The sequence below is a fragment of the Equus asinus genome, chromosome 3 (assembly GCF_041296235.1).
Source record: "Equus asinus isolate D_3611 breed Donkey chromosome 3, EquAss-T2T_v2, whole genome shotgun sequence".
Lineage (NCBI taxonomy): Eukaryota > Metazoa > Chordata > Mammalia > Perissodactyla > Equidae > Equus > Equus asinus.
The window spans coordinates 59395071-59415175 of NC_091792.1; the positions used below are offsets into that span (position 1 = coordinate 59395071).

General features: G+C 37.1%; 1 protein-coding gene across 1 annotated transcript in view; it reads right to left on the reverse strand.

The window, feature by feature from the left end:
• The window catches only part of HPGD (15-hydroxyprostaglandin dehydrogenase), a 30307-nt gene extending 11284 nt beyond the window's left edge, over nucleotides 1–19023 (reverse strand). Inside the window, exons 1-4 of the mRNA XM_014842133.2 lie at nucleotides 18319–19023; nucleotides 17905–18028; nucleotides 14659–14765; nucleotides 6768–6864 (exon numbers count right to left, since the gene is read on the reverse strand). Of these exons, the coding sequence (XP_014697619.1) occupies nucleotides 6768–6864; nucleotides 14659–14765; nucleotides 17905–18028; nucleotides 18319–18411 (421 nt within the window). The 5' untranslated portion in view covers nucleotides 18412–19023. The remainder of the gene's footprint in view (nucleotides 1–6767; nucleotides 6865–14658; nucleotides 14766–17904; nucleotides 18029–18318) is intronic.
• Between the last annotated feature and the right edge of the window lie 1082 nt (nucleotides 19024–20105).

Consider the following 20105-nt stretch of genomic DNA (forward strand, 5'->3'; position numbering starts at 1 on the left):
TATCTTTAATATTCTTTCTAGTTATATTTATAACAGATAACTTTAATCTCTACATCTCATAGAAAGTAAAAAGCTCAAAAAAGGTTTTATGCAAAAAACTGAGGGCCGGCCCCGTGGCCGAGTGGTTAAGTTCACACGCTCAGCTTCGGCGGCCCAGGGTTTCACTGGTTCAGATCCTGGGTGTGGACATGGCACCGCTCATCGGGCCATGTTGAGGCGGGATCCCACATGCCACAACTAGAAGGACTCACAACTAAAAATATACAACTATGTACTTGGGGGATTGGGGGAGAAAAAAGCAGGGAAAAAAAAATAAGAAGATTGGCAACAGTTGTTAGCTCAGGTGCCAATCTCTAAAAACAAAAAAAAAACCCTGAAATTTTCTCAGACAGGCAACTGTATTGACTCCTTAAACACATTTTTTTCTTTTTTTAACGGATAGGAACCCATGTAAAATAGGCTATACAGAAGTGCTAAAGAAATTCAACTTGGGAAAATAAATTGAGAATTTAAGGATACTGTTCTTTGCATGATAAAACGAGCTCAGCAGCTGTGCCAAAAAGCAGAAATCTGAATCTTTCCAATTTTCTTCATAATCAAAAAAGAAACTGTCTACCCATCTTTCTGTTTTTAACCATAACTTCTCTAATATGAGGAAAAAGGGAGAATTAGTGAGAATCTATTTATCTACGTTCGTGCAGAAAGCTGACCAAAGTAACTAGTGGACTTCCTCATTATGTGATTTTTCCACATAAGAGAACACCTTATCTGACAGTGCTTTTTTCCTTTAGTCTCATGTTTGCCACTACCAAATCATGTTTTAAAGTGTGACATGACATAAAAGAGTGGCATAAGCTTTCATAACAATACTACATCTTCTATAATAAAAATCTTTACAGAAAGGAAATTTTGTCTGTTAAGAATTAACTTAGTTAATTTTGAGAAAGTTAATCCTAATGTCCCACCAAAATCCTCCTTCCTAAAAGTTCAGCCATTGCCTATGCTGTGATCAGAGGAAACTGAGATGACCTTCCTTAGCCACTCAAAGAATATCCCTATGCAAACTAGAGGCTGGCTCCTCAGTGTGGTGCAAGGACTGGCATCACATCAGAATTTCAGGAGCAGAATTTCAGGACACAGCCCAGACCCACTGAGTCAGAAATTTGCATCTGAACAAAGTCCCTAGGTAATGTCTACGCATGTTGCATGTTAAATTCTAGAAGACTATTTATTTCCTAATAGTCTTTTTTTCCCCATGGCTGGGAAACTCCAAATCTTTTATCCATTCCTCGAAAGGCCAATTTATTAATATCTCATCTTTCCTACTGATTCCTTCCAGTCTGTGTCTTTTTAATAATTTAAAGCCATAAGACAGCAAAATGGACACCATGAGGAACTTTGCCAGTACTAAACAAGAAACGTGGCTCACATATTCATAACAGCTGGCATCTGACCAATTAAAATCCAGATAAGGTAAGTTCATCCATTCCATGACACACACTAAAATATAGCAAAATAAAATTGCTTTTATTACTAGTGCTAATTCTTACCACATTTTCCAAGTAATGTAATCTAGCTTCTGTTTGAAATTAGTTGTTCAACTACAAATTGGAGATAATTAAATTGACTTCTACAGTAGGGATTTGTAAGAATTAGATGTCATATAGCCAATAGTTTATTGCAACGCCTGGAACTTGTCAGTTGCTAAATATGTCGGGCCCTCTTCCTTATATCAGGAATATTTGCAGAGGACGGTACCACGTGATTTTCTTAGTTTTGGCCTGGTGATTAAGGAAGGTGATCAATGCTTTAACTCACCTGAAATTTCTGGTCTGTTGTGACATTCCAGTCCAACTTCTGCTCTTCAGGCCATGGGAGTTCCAATGCCTTTCAACTCAATATCATGTTTCTGTTTAACTAGTCTATGCTATGCTAACGAATTAGTTCTGCCACATTGATAACAGATCCTGATATATAGTTTTGGGGGTAGAAACTTTGCCTAGTTACTTTTATATCCCCATTTCCTTTCTGTAAATGCTCAACATGTTTGATTAACTTTGTTACTTAAAGTGGTAAATTTAACACTTCCTCCTTAATACAAACTGCAAGCTAATTATATTATTTTAGACAAAATTTATAGCTCAAGTGAGTACATCACTGGCCTGGTATTTAAGACACACTAGAAAAAAATCTATGTTGTTCAAGTGTTTTCTTCAGACTCGAACGTTTTCAACTCACAGTAAATAAGACTCTCAGAGGATCTCTCATAGAATCTCATGCCACGGAGTAACTTGCTTAGAGGCACAGAGAATGCCCCAGCGAACACCAGGACCTCAGTACCTGAGGATGTAGGCGGATGGAAATGGACTGGTAGGCAGATTCCTTTTCTTGTGATAACTACATTGTCCTTCCCACTGTTTGAAGCAACTCAGTAAATAAGAAGCACCCTTGATTCCTAAGGGATGTCTTGTGGGAGTACAGCTATTTAATAATCTGCATTAAACCAGACTTCACTCTTTTCTGTTGTTCCTTCTAATTTTTTCTTTTATAATAGTTAAGGATAGAAGTGGCAAAAGTCAGTGCAGTCTTATATATTATGTTTACAAACAAAAACTCATATAGAAGAGTCCCTGTGGTTAATCATGATCAGAACAACTCCTGAGACTCCAGACTGGAGCACACCCTTCCCTCACTATGCTGAGGAATCACGCTCAGCTTTAACTACTCCTCTGTTTGTTAAACTTATTAATTGCATCTGATACTCACCTGCGTCAGTGGTCATTACTCATTGACTTCTCTGCCCAAACCAGTGTGTCAACTTAAGGTTTTACTATGACAGTGAAGGTCTCCACTGAATTTATGCAAGAGATCATGAGGATAGACTGTGGTTGAGTTGAATATTACCCACAGCTATTTCTTTAATAGAGTGAGGAATAGGGGCAAAACAGGAAAAATCTGTGAAGAAGAAAAGTTTGGAAAGCACAAAGAAGCAAACAGAAATACTTTTCCTACAATTTTATTCATCAATTATACCTTAATAAATCTATGAAAAACAAATAAATGCTTTGATTCTGGTAATTCCTCAAAGACTCTTTTGGCCATCTGACCTCTACCAACACATTCTGACTTCAAGGGTATAAAATTGTTGGTAACATTTCTGAGGAAAGTGTGAAGACTGAGAAGTCCACATTTTCTTCTTCTGCTATTAAAAAAACCTGAATTTTTATCAAACTAATCTCTTTATGGGAAGAATAGAAGCTGTTAGTGAGTGGATAAAATACAAGACATTTTAATACTCTTTCTGAGATGAGGGCACCTTAGTGACAAAGCCCTGGGAGGAAAGAGAGGTGGCAGGGGCTGTCCGGATTGGCCAGTGGTAACTAGGAAACAATGCAAATGCACCAGGTGTGGGATCAGGCATTTATGAAGGGAGGTGCCTTCCCCTCATCATGACGAAGGTACCAAATCAAGCAGAATGGACAAAGATAAACTATTTAACCATTATAAACATACTTACCCTGCCTGTCAGGAGGAATATCCAAGGGAGAAGCAGTCTGGCGTGCTATGACATTCATTAAATGTTAAGAGTGCCAGAAAAGTAATTTAAAACCAAACCTACATTATCATTGAATTTAAATCCATTCATTGTTCTATCTGCCTGATTAGAGAAAGATCCAATACAGTTTCCAAATATTGGCTTTGAGATAAGTAGGAAGAGAATTAACACCCAGGGGTGGGTAATGTGATAAAGCAAGCTCTTAGCCAAGAAAGCAAAATGGATGTCTAACTGTAATCCTTAAATTGCTCTTCTCAAATGGCGTGCTTTGACTTGTGACTTTGGTAAGCTCCCCAAATGTTCTCAGGGCTTTACTATGGATGTCTGTCGAATGGGGCAAAAACTTCAAGATTAGTTTAGCACTGTAGTCTTGAGATTAAATCAGTGCCCAGGAGGCTGAAGATACTAGCAAATTACACTGCTTCAATAAAGTTATAGGGATTCAATTTCTTTTACTTCACAGTTAGGCTAAGATAGACATGGAGAGACAGATTAACAGACAAACTCATAGATAGAAGAGATGAATAATCTAATGGTTAAGACATAAGGGGTCTTGTATCCGGCTGCTTGCCTGTGAATTCCAGCTCTATTGCTTCCTTGCTGTGCAAGCTTGTGCAAGATACTTAAACTCTCCTGTCTTGGTTTCCTCATCTGCAAAATAGAGACTACAGAATCTGCTTCACGGGGTTGTCGTGAGTATTAAATGAGATAATGCACACACAGTGTTTAAAATAGTATCACACAAACAGTGAGCGCTCAGTGAATGCTAATTGTTACTATATATTTAAATATGTTTATTGGATAAAAGGCAGTACTACATTGCATTTCTCTATGCTCTTTGGGGCAAGTAAGCCGCCTTTTATGGTGCAGAATCTTTCCCAGAGAGTCCTAAGTTGATCCAACCCTGAGGCTTTCCAGACTTCCTGAGAATGAAATCAGTGCCTCCATCCGGGCCGGAGCTCCCTGTTGATGGTCATGGGTCTATAAGCTTTGCTAGCCCTCTTAGCTTCAAGAGAGAACCCCACAGAATTATCTCTTGATCACCACATTAGTTGTTTTTTACACTTATATTTTAAATAAAATATTAAATATTTCTTTTTAATTCTCTAATCATTTATGTATTTTTCCTCATGATTTTATTTCAAATTAGTGTAGCTTTAGCCTTGACAATTTGCCTTTAGGGTTTCAGCCTCCCAGAATCTAAACTTTGGCCATCTCTGGGGCCAAATATCTCTTTTACGTATTGCCCATGCTCTCACCTTTTAATGTATCCTTAAAATTGAAATATTATAATTTATAGGTAGACGTCATACTAGAAAAAATAACCAGATTACCCTGAAGAATTTATGGAACTAGGTCTATAATAACCTTAGGGATGTCATTCTGTCTTTAAGTAACCCAGAAAATGAGAAGCTAGTCTATTTTTGAGAACTGCTGAAGAAGGGGATTTCTGTTTCCACCAGTGCTAGGTTTACATGGGTTTAAGGACCATCTGACAACGCTTCTCAGAGGAATGAGAAAAATGTCGAGAATCAGACACTGGTGTGGTCACAGGTACCTCCAAACCTGATTCCCCAAATACTACAGGAGCTGGCAGGTGAAGGACAGGGTGAGGGGTGGTGAGGACCTATTCTGAAACCAACCAGATAATTTAAGAAAGTTTCTCTATTTTTGGACATGAATAGGTTAAACTTTCTGTCAATACTGATCAGACTTCTAAAACTTCATAATTTCACTTGAACTATTCAAGAACAATTAATGATTTTTTTCCCCAGAATTTTAAAAGTAAAGTCATCTGGCTAAGTTGCTCCAAAAGTTCCTGCCAAATATTTACAGCTAATATTGAGTAATGTAGTAAATTACACTGCCCTGAATAAAACATAGTTTGGATCGCCTGTTGTGGCAAAGATGATGACTCTCCACCGAAGCCCATTCTTTCCTCAGGCACACAGCTAGACTACATTTCCTAGACTCTCTTGTAGTTGGGTGAGCCATGAGACCACATCTGTACTGGAACATGAGCAGAAGTGACATTTGCCGTTACTGGGCTGGGGATTTTAGAAGTGCAGCTATGCCTGCTCAATGTTCTCTCTCTTTCTGTTGGAGAGAAAGGAGTCCACTAGTGCCAGCATAACCTTGGCAGTTCCATGTTGGAGAGCTTCTGCCAGCCTGGTTTTCCAAATGACTGCATAGAGAAGAGGTTCTCTGAGACATGAATCTTGCCCTGGGCTGACATACGAGTGAGGAATAAGGTCATGCTCTATTTTAGCCATTACATGTTTGGGTCTATTTATTATAGCAGTTTAGCATCAAAGGGTGGCAGAATATGCCACCCTAAAATAAGCCACTTTGGCATAAGGATTATTTTGAGGTAAAAGAACTTGAAAAACTGCAGGTGCAAGTAAAACACTGTGACCTCCCTTTTCTTCCTGAAAGCTGGAGACCAAACTCCAGTGTAGAAGATGCCTTCCTTATCCTGAGAGGAAAGAAACATTCCCACCACCAGAGACCAGGAGTCCAGGCCAAGAGAAGTCTGTACAAACAGACCTAGTTAAAATAAAATGACTCTTATCTTCTTTTAGTCTCCCCATACATTTTAGTTACTTTTCCACAATTGCCTCTCTTTGTTCAACTTAGTATATAAACACCTAGGCCTAGCCACTTCTTTGATCTTCACTTTCCTATTGAGGCGCCCAGGTATCTGTAAAAATCTCTATGCTTTTCTCCTGTTAATTTATCTCATGGCACTTTAATTCTCAGGCCCAGCCAGAGACCATAAGAGAGTGGAGGCAAAGTCTGGCCTTCCCTAAAGCATACCTCAACTATTATACACGCCATATTTTACAATTACACACTCTTACTAAAATTACATGGGAGTAGGGTGGCCTAACTTGGTTTAAGTACTTTTTACTTTGTCAAAGGTGCTTTCACATACATTACTGTTTAGGGGGTCTCACAACAAACTTTGAAAAACAATAACAAAATATAAATTTTTTAAAAATAATACTGCAGTAAGATAAAAACTATAAACATATAGTTCAAACTTTGGATATTATGCAATAGAAAATTCCACAAAGCCATTAAAAAAACAAAAAAATTAAACAAAGTTTCAATTTCAAACCCAAGTTGATAATAAATATATTATGAAGATTTATTTCTGTGGTCTTAATTACCAATAAGAGATTGTTATTAACATAATAACTGTCCTTACCTGCTAAAGATGACATATTGATAATGATGCCGCCTTCACCTCCATTTTGCTTACTCATGTAATCCAAACCAAGATAGGTTCCACTGATAACAGACACCTAATCCAGAGGTATAAATGGGAAAAGCAACAGAGCCATTATACTTTACCATATAGTCAGACACCAAAGTTTTTATTGCTATCCCAGACACCTAGGGAGACTTTTGCAAATATTATCAATGAAAGATTTTGAAATGGCTTTTTCTTTTTTTAAAGCTAGTCATTGACCTTCATTTTCTTTTGTTTGTCTGAAGTTGTCTCTGCAACTTTATCACATCTCTGCAAAACTCTACTTCACTTAGTTGCCCAATCTGAGATTTTATGATTAAGGTTGTATTCCAATAGTGTTTTCTCAGCTTAACTCAATTCTTTGCATCTTTAAGAATTCTATACATCCTTCTTCTTTTCTAAATATTGCGTACAAAATTTATTTACCCTTCTTAGCATATGGTTCTTAGGTCCAGGTATTCCACATTCATCTGGTCTGTTTAATTATCCTGGCTTTTGGAATATATAATAGTGGATACTCTGAATTTCCTACACAGTTTTCATTGCCTTCTTTTTTCTCTCTAATAAAAACTTTACTTTGCATTTGTATCTACCTCTTCCCTACGTAATACATAGAAAGGTGGTCTCCCCAACTTTAGTATAGACATTGAATTAATCTAATTCAGTCATGGAAATCTCATTCTCCTCACCAGTGACTGGTTTAGGAGCTAGCATGTGACCCATTTCAGGCCAGTGAGACCTAAGGAGCAGTCAGCTGGTGGGGTCCGGGTTGGGTGGGGTGGTAGAGGAGGATGCTGCTGAGAAAATTTTGTTTACTCTTAAGAAAACCAGGAAGAAATGATTACATTAGTCCCTTTTCATCGCTTTGTATGGGTATGATGGCTGGAACGAACTGTTATATTGCTAGCATCCTAAGATGAAACCATCAAGAAGGATGGCAGGTGGGAGAGATGAAAAGAAACTGGGTCCTGACAATGGTATCACTGAATTTTCGTGTCAAGCAATCCTGAACTCTGTGTTGTGTGAGATCACATAACCAGTTTACCCAGTTTGAGTGGGGCAGTTTCTGATACTTAGACATTTGGTCTTCAATAATGTCTGTCACCTAATTTTGTTCATCATCCCTGCAGCTGTCCTTTTGATGGTTTACTCTCCTTCACTATGCACCTCTACATGTAGGCACCTTTTCTGTTTCATTCTAACATTTAAGAATTCATCACTACCAAAAAGAACTTGTGATATGAAACATATTTGAAAACTTTTTTCCATTTTAGATTTAAGAACTCTTCTCCCTTCCAACTCAGACTTTTAAAAGGTGAAAATTTCCTTCTGACTTTTTACCTTAATTCCCACTTCTCTCATTCTTTACAATACTGCAAAGAAACTGATACAATAGATAATGAGTCTGAAACTGAGGGCACACATTGGTGTTTACCTTCTTTTTATTTGAAAAAGTCCTTTTGGAGTTTTCTTGACAAACATTCAGAGTTGCCTCCCTACCTAATAGTAGTTCTAGAACAAAAAAGTAAATTGAAGATTCTATTCACTTGAAGCCATGTGTCAGTTTGATATTAATGAGGCTTAGGGAGAATGAGTAAAATCTCCACATGATTCCCTTTAAAAAGGAGAAACAAAACATTAATGGTTTATATAAGAAGGTAAAAATGGAGATGGCTGAAATTACCGAAGTCAGTCAGATTCTGTTAGTTTCTGCCCAAGTCTCCAGCATGTCTGAACAGAATTTCTGTTTATGCATATTGGCGCTATGCTTTTATTCTCAGGTATTTACAGCTTTGCTGACACCCGCTTTTATGTTTTCAACATCTACAAGATGAAGCCAAATAGAAAATTTGGGAATGTTTATTTTTTTTTAAAAGCACAATTTATTTCCAGGTCTTTGGTGAGGAGGACAAGGGATTATTTTCCCATCTATTATCAGATTAAGAACTGAATAACTTTTCAAATGAAAAAGTTCTTTGGCTAAATCTACAAGACAAGGGCTAATGCTTTGGCTCTATATACATGATTTCCTTTACTATAACAATATCTTCTTTATCTCAGATTGTACATTAAAGGAAGTGTTAGAAAACCACAGATAAAGTGTTTCCTGTTAATATTCTAAACATATGTTTTGTCTTTTGGAAATGTTTACATATTTTATCGATTGGGTCATTATAATATCAAGCATCCAGGGAAAAAAAGAAATGAAAATCATAGACATGTTCTAGCTACAAAGACAAAATAGCTGGAATATATAGTAGTATTTTAGCCCATTTTGTGAAAGTAGTTAAAATTTTGTACTTGATTCTCAAAGAAAAGAAAATCTTATGTCTAATTTCACATAGAATAAAAACTCAATTATTGACAAAATGATCTAATTAACACGTGTACTCAATATTTTGGTTATGAAGAGACAACTTTTATGTTATACTGAAATTGTAATTATGTTGTATTCTAAATATTAAATTATTTTTCATTAATTATTCTACAATTAATTATTATAATTATAATTATAATTAGTTAACTTAAAAAACACTCTCTTAAATTCCCTTACGCTGGGAATAATTCTCCAGTAATAAAGATAAATGGACAAATGGTAATAGCTTACTTAACTCTTTTTATCATGCATCGTCTTCCTATAACATATGTATACATACAAATATGTATGTATGCTCCTATAACATATACAGATAACGTGTGTGTGTGTGTGTGTGTGTACATTTGCTACTGAAAATTCCTAATATGTCATTTTCCTTATCTCCCTCCACTCTGGGATTCCTTTTAAGGTTATTCATGGTTCTTGTGCTACACTGTAATTTTTTAAATTCTGTTATCCAAATCGTGAAACTTTGCTTTTCAGGTTTCTTGTCTTTCCTCCAGACCAGTTGTCAAGGAATAATAATATAGATGACCATTTTTTCTGACATCCTTTTTTATCTTTTACTTTTTCATGTGAAAATTTTTTCCATTTGTGCTTATTTTGAGAGTAAATATTATTGTCTTCCCTCTTTCAGAAGCTACTTATAATTTAGCAAGTTATGCCTGACTATATTAGTTCAACGGGATCTTTAGATATCATAGAGTCCCAATAATAGAAAGTAGTTACTAATTTAACATGTAATCAACATCCTTGGGAGCCAAGAAAAGGGAGTCCATTTGACAACAACTTTTCTATCCATGTTCTCAACTCTTCAATTAGAGGAAGAGTAGGACACAGAAATCCACCTCACACAGAAATGAGACGGTGACAGTGAAGAATGTGTAGGTTTTTATACTCTGGGGGGGATATGCAATATATTGAGTGAATATTATGTAGTAGTGCTGTGCTGGATGCTGCATACAAATTATGGTTTATTTAAGCTTAATCATTCTTAGCGGTAAGGAGATTACATTCCTTCTTTCACAAACTGGGAAATTCATGATCAGAGAAATGAAATAAAAGTTCATGAATTCTAAATTCAGGACTGAAATCTAGTTTTGACTAGTTCTAAACGCATATCCTTTCCAATACGAATCTTTAGTCAACCGTTGTATTTCTGAGCTGTTTAATTTTTATTTGAATATACTAAGGGATTCAATATACATTAGTTATATGCCCAAGTTAGATTATAAATCCCACTCGGCTGGGGATGAGTCATTTGTGTTAATTAAATCTTCAAAATGTAAAAGAAGTACATTACAGAATGGCCTTATCAATATTCAAAGCTAAGTCTACCCTTGCCCAATTGCCACAGTAACCTTTGATAGTTATACAAAGACTCATTCTTTCCTGAACATTCTTTGTGAGCTCCGAGCAGCTATAAATAAGGCTGCTGCGGGTGGCTCCAGACTACGGAGGAAGCAAAGAACAGCCTAATGGAAACAAAAGCCTGGGAAGAGGTTTAACGTCTCTCTTGCGTGGGAAGAGTGGTGAGTTCTGCTGAGTGAAGAATAAGGAACGGGTAGGTCTGGTAAGGAGCAAAAGTGGAAGGACAGATGATACTGTTTAGCAACACTGATGTATTAGGAAATCAGCCAAACATTATATTAAAACACAAAAATGAATATCCATGTATGAAAAATATCACAGAATGGGAGTTTATTTATACAATAAATATTAATTAAACATCTACTGTGTACACAAAACAATAATTTTCTGCCTTGGAAGAGCCTATAGTATACTAGCATAAATTACACATGCATAAAAATAATTCTAATAAAATTTAAAAATTGGTAAGCCCTCTGAGAATGGTATAAATATGTTCAATAAGATGTCAGAAGAGGCAGAGATACGGGGTGAGGTTCTTTAACTAAGTGGTTACTCTCTGACAGGACCAGGAACATGGAAAAACATGCACAAGAACACATGTGCAATGTATAAGGAAGCAAAGTACATACAGAGCAGAGTCTAAAATTTTTTTATATGAACCACACACAAATATTTGCATTATCCTAACAGAGATAATCAAGTTGGAAGGACGATGATTGGTCAGACTCTAATCTACTCTTGCAATAGGTGTCGTAGGTAGAAGGGGAAGTAACATGCTTTTAAGTTATATATGAGTAACAAAGGTTATATCTTATTGTCTCTACATAAAATTAAATAAATGCCATCAGTCCCTGGAGTTAAGCTAAGGAGTGACCTATGTCAGCAGAGTCCAAAGAAAAATAAAGGTCAGTTAAATTTCAATGAGGAAGGATCTAGGAGAGTGAGTTGTAATCAAAGCAGCCAAATAAAATTCCCCTGGTCTTCCAGAATTTTCTATTTGCAGATAATGTAGGAACTTTCCAACTTGGAGCAGGTGTTTATTCATCCAGGCTATATGAAAGCAAACATGCCCTCTCAGCTGGATGAAGACTGATAATTAAAATCCTATTGGCTTTGTAATAATCTCTTCATTATTTTTCACATTTCTTTATACTAAATCTAATCATTGCACATTGTTTTCTGACATCTGATTTCTCAGGAAAGACACAGTCAATGTCAATTATAAATACATTGAATATTAGAACTTTATACCCTAGTGACTTTCATCTGTAAAATATCTGTAGATATCACTGATGAAACTATTAAAAGTATCAGTAGTGATACTATAGGCAGAAAGCGTCTGTGTAATTTGTTCTTTTTCAATAGCATAGTTCGATTAAAAAAATTCTTGCCACTTTATGTGGTTTTGGAGAGTGGCATAAGTTTATAAAAACATATTCTTAAAAATTCCTGAAGCTCCCAATTGGTTGTATATTCAATTTTTTTTGTTTTATCTGGCAGCCAGAGGATGCAATGAAATATGGTTCATAATAAGTTAGGGGTAACCACCAAAGATTAAATATAAAATGTACAGTTTTCTTACCAGCAGAAGAAAATTAAAGCTATCCAACAGAATTTAAGAAAGGAATGTCAAAAGGACAAAAACAAAAAGAGAACTTAGTAAATATAAAATATGAACTAAAGTGGAAGAAATAAATCCTAATAGAAAAGTAAAAATAAATATAAGTGGCTTAAATTCACAAATATAAAAAACAGATGTTTACAGATGTGATTTAAGAAATAAGATCTCACACTACACCACCAGCAAGAGATAAATTTAACCTAAAAAGTTACTTACATTTTCAAAATAAAGTAATAAAAAAACATACGCCTAGGTAAATGTGAACCAAAAGAAAACATGGCTACCAATTTCATATATACGTGGAAATACAGAATGGATCAAAAACATTACAGGTTGCAAATTAGGTACAACTTAAAAAAAAATCAAAGACCAATAAATTATAATCACCAGCAATTTATGCTCCAAATATTGTAGGTTTATAATATAGAGTACACACTGACAGAATTACTGAACAAGGTAGGCAAATTAACATTTGCCATTTGAGATGTGATTGCCTTCTGTTCAAAAACTGACAGATCAAGGAGATAAAAGTAAGCAAAGAAATAATTGACATTCAAACCAAATAGGAATATTGTAAGAAAATTGTAAGCTATGTTCATTTATAAGCAGAGAGACACAAATATAAAATTAAATTAGGTTTTAACTAAGCAAATTCAATGGTGTATTAAACATTGATATACCATGATAAAGTGATTTAGCCAAGCCATGTAAGTATGTTTCACAGTCAGAAAATATTTCATTTGATTTCACTATATTACTAGCCCAATGTAGAAGAAAATCATAGAATTGTCTCAACTGAGGAAAAGCAGTTATCAGGTTTCTCTAAACTAACACACACACGTCTGTGCTCACACACTTCTCTCAGAAAGATTTTGAGGGAAACTTGACGAATAGGTTTTAAAGTTTTTGAAATATGATATCCAGGAATACTTGAGACAAATCTCAAAAAGAACTGGAAGGAGAGTATGTGTATTGGTAAGAGAATTTTAGGTACCTGTCAAGTTTAGGGAGCAACTTTGTACCCTTATCAAAGTGGTGCTTAAAGATTCAGCTCTTTTGTGAGGTAATGTAATTCTTATTACTTCCATCAAGTTACTACAGTTAAGTAATTACTCTTGAGAATGTCAATTCAGGTCAAACATTTATTGAGTAAGCACTGTCTTCAAGAGAACTGTGTTGAATACTGAGAGGGGAACAAAGGAGAACAGAACACAGTTCCTGTTTCTGAGGAGTTTATAATATCCTAGGAGAATATCATGAAGGGGGAGGGGCACTCCCTGTATGTTTATACACACACAGTGGTCCCTCTGTACTTTATACATGCCTGTAAGGTAAGAATGAACTTACCATGGGAAGGGTGACCCCACGCACAGCCCAGCTCTGACATTTTGCTTTAGCTAAGGATTGAGTTTTACTAAACCCCATTATCTTGAGTCAAGTGTGTTTACAAAATGAGATAACCAACAAACTTGGGATACAATGGATAAAACAGAAATTTTATTTCCTAATTGTACATTTTTACAATTTAAGTAAGAGCTAAAGAGTCATCAAACATTGTGGAAATTACACACACACACACACACACATCAACTTTCAGGATAAAAATCCTAATAATTACAAAGTCCAACAGTTACTTTAGCCTTGGTTGTCTGCGGTATTCCTGGAATTAAAGTACAATTTATTTTTTTAAATAAACAAGCCAGGGGTTGGCAAACATTTTCTGTAAAGGGCCGGACGGTAAGTCTTTTAGGCATTGCATATCATAGCGTTTCTGTCACAATTATTCAACTCTGCTGTTGCAGCATGAAATTAGCCAGAGACAATATGTAAATGAATGACTGTAGCTGTGTTCCAATAAAGCTTTATTGACACTGAAATTTAACTTTTGTATACAGTCATGTGCTGTATAACAATGTTTCAGTCAATGGTGGACCATGTCTACGACAGTGGTCTGGTAAGATTAGTACCATATAGCCTAAGTGTGTGGTAGGCTGTATCATCTAGATTTGTCTAAGTACACTCTATGATGTTCACACAACAATGAAATTGCCTAACAATGCATTTCTCAGAGGTATCCCTGTCACTGAGCAACACAACTGTATTCCTATATCTCATCTTATTAACTTTGTTCAAGCACTTAAAAACGTAAAACCCATTTTTAGCTTGCAGGTCATACAAAAGCAGATGGTGGGCTAGTTTGGCCTGTAGGCCATAGTTGGCCAACTCTAAAGTTATGCAATAAACTATTTTTTTCATATTGTCTTTCAGTATTTTAAGATAGATTTATCTTCATAATTAAAAGTCTTGAATGTCTTCCTATTTGAAAACAGAAATGCTTTTTTTCTAGCTTCCTGTAACTTCCCTTTTTCTATATTGTTGGTCACTGTAGTGTTTTCATGAATCTAAGAAACTTTTTCCTTTAAAGATATCATATTATTAAACAATTTTAAGCAATAAACAGAGCTAAGATAGCTTACCAAATTAATTTGCAGGGTTTTTTCCCAGTTTTTCTCATTATTCACTCCAGCATTATTGACCAAAATGTCCAGTCTTCCAAAGTGGTCTACAACTTTTCTAAAAGTATCTAATTAAAAAAAAAGGACATTATAGACACATTCATATTTTCTACGTATACATTTAAATCATATCCTAGGCCCCAAAATGAGTTTTTATTTATCCAGTCTCATAGTGAAAATCACACTCTTAGACTGTGACTTCATGCCCTGCTTCTCCAAGTGCATTTTGTGAGGAGCAGCGTCAACCAGCAGTACCTGGAAGCTTGTTAGAGACGGAGAATCTGTGGCCACCCCAGACCTACTGAATCAGAATCTTAACTTTAACAAGATCTGTAGATGATTTGTATGCACATTAAAGTTTTATAAGCAGTAGCTTAACAGAGTAAGCTTTGGAGAACTGAGCATCCTAAGCTAAGAGCTCTTGCAAGTCTGCTTGGGCAGCCAACATCTCTCTGTCTAAGAAGTTACTGAAACTCTGTGGCTTAGACTATGACAAACATCCTTTTTTTAATGAGCCCTTGATAAAGTGTTATATTAAACACAGTCTTCTTGTGTATTCCATTATGACCATTTCAGGGAGTTTTGATATCCTAGTAAATAAAAGTGTACTTTTCATTCAGTTGATTTTATTTGATTACTGCAATTTTAATGTTTACTATTTCATTATCTTTCTATTATTACTACTCTATATAGCTAGTTTGTATAAAAACTATGTTCACAGGGTAAAGGTTGCATAGATTCTGAGGCCTGAAGGTCACTCATTACATTGTCCAACCACATATCCAGTCCTTGCAAATCCTTCTTAGCCAGTTCATAGTGGGCTTTACCATTTTTGTATTGAGAAACATTATTTCTCAGAGCAGACTTTCACACAGTTCTTTTGATTTAAACGTGCTTCCCTGGGCCTTTGAACCATTGGTTCTAGTTCTATTCCTTGAGACTTTAGATAACAATTGTGGTTGTTTTTCCAAATGAGACAAACGTGTTCTCAGGTTTGGGGCCAACATATGAATTCCTTGAAAAAAGCAGATCCACACTAACTTTATCTTGATTGATGTAAAATCATAGAATTATTAACAATCGCTAGACATAGTGAGAAGGGCATGGATTAATCAGTTCCCAAATGCATAAATTACTATGCAAGTTAATTGCCAAAATAATGCCAAGGCTTTCTAAAATATACCCTTCACACATCCTTTCCCATACTGGAATGGAAAACAACAAGAAAATAAAAACTGTTTACTTTTTCATGGAATTTTTAAACTGCTTTTTAAGATCTCAAATTGATTCCAGAAAAGGTCCTCCAGTAGAAAACATCTAAGGAATACTATTTGGTTTTTTTTGCATTCCATCCTAAGTATGTTCTACTCTTCAGAACTCATACCTTATAGGAAATTAGATTGTTAAGTATGCATGTCTAATTGCTTCTTTAATTTTCTTTCCTCTTTCTGGTCTCCACTGCATTCCTTCTACTCTGCCCTTACCAATATATAATACACCATCTTCTTTCTGACATAAACTGAATTCTGGGCTCAAGCGACTAACAATCCAGCTCTTGCTGACATTTATACGCTGTGGTACTCTTTATAATTTACCTAAACTCTCTGTGTTGCATTTTTTTCATTTGTAAAATGAGTTATGTCTAGATTAGCTCCAAGAACCTTTTCACCTCTGTATTTTTATTGATTTCAATGAAGTCTCCCTTGGCCACATGTCTAAATAGCTGAAAAAGCTGCAGGCAGCATTAAATCCTGAAATTGGAAGAGTCAAGGCTGTGATTTCCTTGAATGCAAATAAAGGCTGATGTCCAGACAACATGTGGATTTCTCATGACCAACATGAGAAATGAGTGACCTTCTTGTGGTCACTCATTATGTGTCTGAGTTTCTTCCTCCATAATCATTTATCCTTAAGGAATGTGTTTACAGCCAAGGTACTAATTTTAAACACTGGAAAGCAAAACAAGGTTAAATGCCACATATGAAACTATATAAATTCAGACAGAAACAGCTTTCAGATGATCTATACTGTTCCCTACTCTATCAGCATGGATGTGGAGATTTGAAATGACTCTACCCTTGACCCAAAATATCATGTGCAATCAACAAAACTTTATCCTCTGGCAAAAATCTGTGTTTACAGATCTCTTCTACTCGTGCTTGTAATCCATATTATAGGTCTTTATTAGCATTTTCAGATTTTAATTACATAACTTCCTTTAAAACAATTTCCCTTAACAGGAGGGTAACACTGCCTTCTAACATACAACTCATTTTTCACTCTTTTACAGAATATCCCAACATTTTCAAAGAAATTCACACTTTAGTGTTCCTTTAAGAAAAGGAGTACTAGAGTGACTCTTATGGAAGTTTTTTGGTCCCTTGATTAAAGATGTGCCTAACAATTTATTCAGTCTTTCAATAAAATTTTGTTAAATACAATTATTTTATTTTTCAATTTTTTTCCCAGAAAAAAAGGCATTTTTTCCAGGCAAATCTTTTTGGGTCTCAGACCAAATCTGTGTATTGTCTGCACCAATATTGTCCCTGATATTTCAAAAGTAGATTGGTCTATTTTAGTGGAGTAGACGGAAACAGGAAAGCATTGGGGAAAGTCTGATAGAAACTTTTCTTCTATAATTCTAACGCTGCAGTACAGCTATTATTTTTAAAGTACTATCTCACAGGGGAAAAACCAGAGAGAACATCTGGTTAAAAGCATCTAGCCTATCTGTGATGATGATCCTTGATCTTGCATTCTAGTATGTTTAAAAGAGAAACAAGGTCACATTTCATTGTCATCCAACTCTGTGTCTTCCAGCTTTCCGGGGGAAGCTGTTTGCCACAGTCTTTCAGCCTACTTTTAACTTTGCAAGTTCCATCTGCAATTTCAATCATTTAGTAATTACTGTAGCAGCACTGTCTTTGAATACACAAAGGAATTTTGATTACATTAAGTGCTGCCCAATGACTAAAATAAAAGAATTTCTCAAGCAGTCTTGGCTTTTCCCCCCTTAGTTTTTGTGGCTATTGGGATGTCAGTAGGAAACATAACAGTCCGAACTATCTTTTGGAGCTGAGAGGCAGCTGCTCTCCAGGAGGTAGCCCAGCTGCCTGCACCGGGGCTGGCTGGCCGGCCCGGGCTGCCTTCAGGTTGTTGCTTGCTCAGGACGTGTTCCACGTTGATGGATTGAGTCCCCTCTCTTACCTCTCAGTTGTTCCTGGTTAGCCACATCACACTGGATGAATAAAGTCTTCTGAGGTTCAAACTGTTCATCCAGCGCAGCTTTACACTTTACACCTGCTTCAAGATTGCAATCGACCAGCGCTACCTATAGACAAGAGGAGAGGAATCGAGGTCCCGCGCAGCTCGTGAAACAGACAGACGAACAGTAAATAAACAACAAGACGCTCCTCTCTTGAACCTGAAATTCGGCAATTAAAGTTCGGGTTCTCTCCCAGCCGCTTTCGAGGTCTGTTCGAAAGCGTAAGCCTTAGCAGGTTTTGGAAGTGGCAAGGTGGGCATTTCGCGCACATCCTCCCCGTCTCCCCGGGAGCCCCTCCGCTAGCGGGGCGAGTCTGGGGTGGGCAGACAAGTTTCTGCGGTCCGCTCCGCGCTTACCTTGGCGCCCTTGTGCAGCAGCTCCTCTGCAAAGGCCCTGCCGATGCCCTGCGCCGCGCCGGTCACCAGCGCCACTTTGCCGTTCACGTGCATGGTGTGGCCGCTGCTCGGGCGGTGGGCGAGCTCGGCGTCTCCGCGCGGCCGCAGCTTTTATGGCCCCCTGCGCGCGCGCGGGCAGCCCAGCTGGGCGCCCTCCTGCCAGTGGGCGGGGATGAAACTGTCAAGCCCGCGCCGGGGAACCCACGACTGTGTCACCTGGCTCGAGCGCTCCCCGGCGCCAAGCTTTGAGATCTTTGCCTTCCTGACTCGCAGCCGAGTTCTGGCTGCGTGACTTGTGGGGAGCTGGCAGGAAAAGCAAAAAGGTTATTTCTAAAACAGATTTCCCTTCAGTGCGCTAAAGACCACCCTGATCAGAGGAGGGCGGAGGAGGTACTCGGAGCTTGAATTCCTCCTCCCGCCCCGCAAGTCCTCCCCTCCCACCCGTCAAAAAAACCAAACAAACAAAAAAAGAAAATTTTAGGGATGTTGCTTTTTTGCAATCTAAGTTTTTGTCTCAATTCCCATCTCGTGGCCACTGGGGTGGGGGATGAAGGGAGTGGACGTAAGTAACACCATTGTTTTTTGCTTAGTTGTGTTGTTGACAAACTTGTACAGATATTAGAGATAAGTGAACTGTGCTTTGGCTGGAAACCCCTGAATCATATCATTTCAAGGCTGGGACTTGAGGAATCTCGTTGGCACTTATGTTTCAGATCAGTGTCAATTGTGTGTCATCTTGAGAGCGCCCCTCAGGAACTCTCATCATTTACTTGCATAGGACTTCCAGAGTCGCTGTTTCCCTGGTGAATTATTGGTTCAATGGAATGCCTACTCACTGAATCATATTAGCTTTAGAAGCTCCAAGTTAAGCGTGGCAAGAAGTTCCCTGTTTTTCAGGAACTTGAGTACAAGCTGTGTGCTGAGATGCGTTCAGTCAGGGCTATTCCGCTGACCTAGTCTTTTTTTTTTCTTTCTTTCATGTTATCACCCGCAGGCTTCAATTTTAATTCTGTAAGCGTAATACTTGGTTGGCATTTATTTTCATGAACAAAGAAATCTAAGCACTCGGGGAGATGGAAGTCGGGCAAAAGGCTTAAACTAAGAGCAGAATGAATCCTTTGTGCCCTTTGCTGCTTACAGAAGGAGACGGGGGAAGGTGACCGGGTCAGCAAGGCAAGCCTGTTCAGGGAGCCGGGGTAAAATATATGCTGTCAGTAAGCTACTGAAGCAGAAGTCTTCAAAGTTGATTTAAAATTGTGTCTTGAAAAAGTGTTGAGAAATTAAGATAGGGAGAGAGGTTTATATTATATCAAGATAATTAAAATCATAATGTGGTAAATTGAGGGATCATATTAAAAGAGAACAGCAGAAGACAAAAAAGAAAAAGAGGAAACAAACAAAAACCCAACACCTCTAACGGCAGCACTGAACACAGAAGAAGAAAAGGAACTTTTTTTTAATCAGGAAAGAACTAACAAAAGCAGAGAAGGAACCACTGGAGTGACAGGGGAACATGTTGGGAGAGCAAAGCATTGCAGTGCATATGTGGAAAAGCCATTTCAAGAACAAAGGGGTGGTTAATAATGGAAAGTGCTCTGACAAGCACAAGGAAATGCAGGATTTCTGGTTACTTTTAATTTTTCAGGACAATAATTAGTGTGAGTAAATTTAGGAGGCACAGAAAACAAATGGCTGAAATATAAGGAGAAAATGGCTGATGAGAAGATATGTATGGCAGGAGTTTGAGA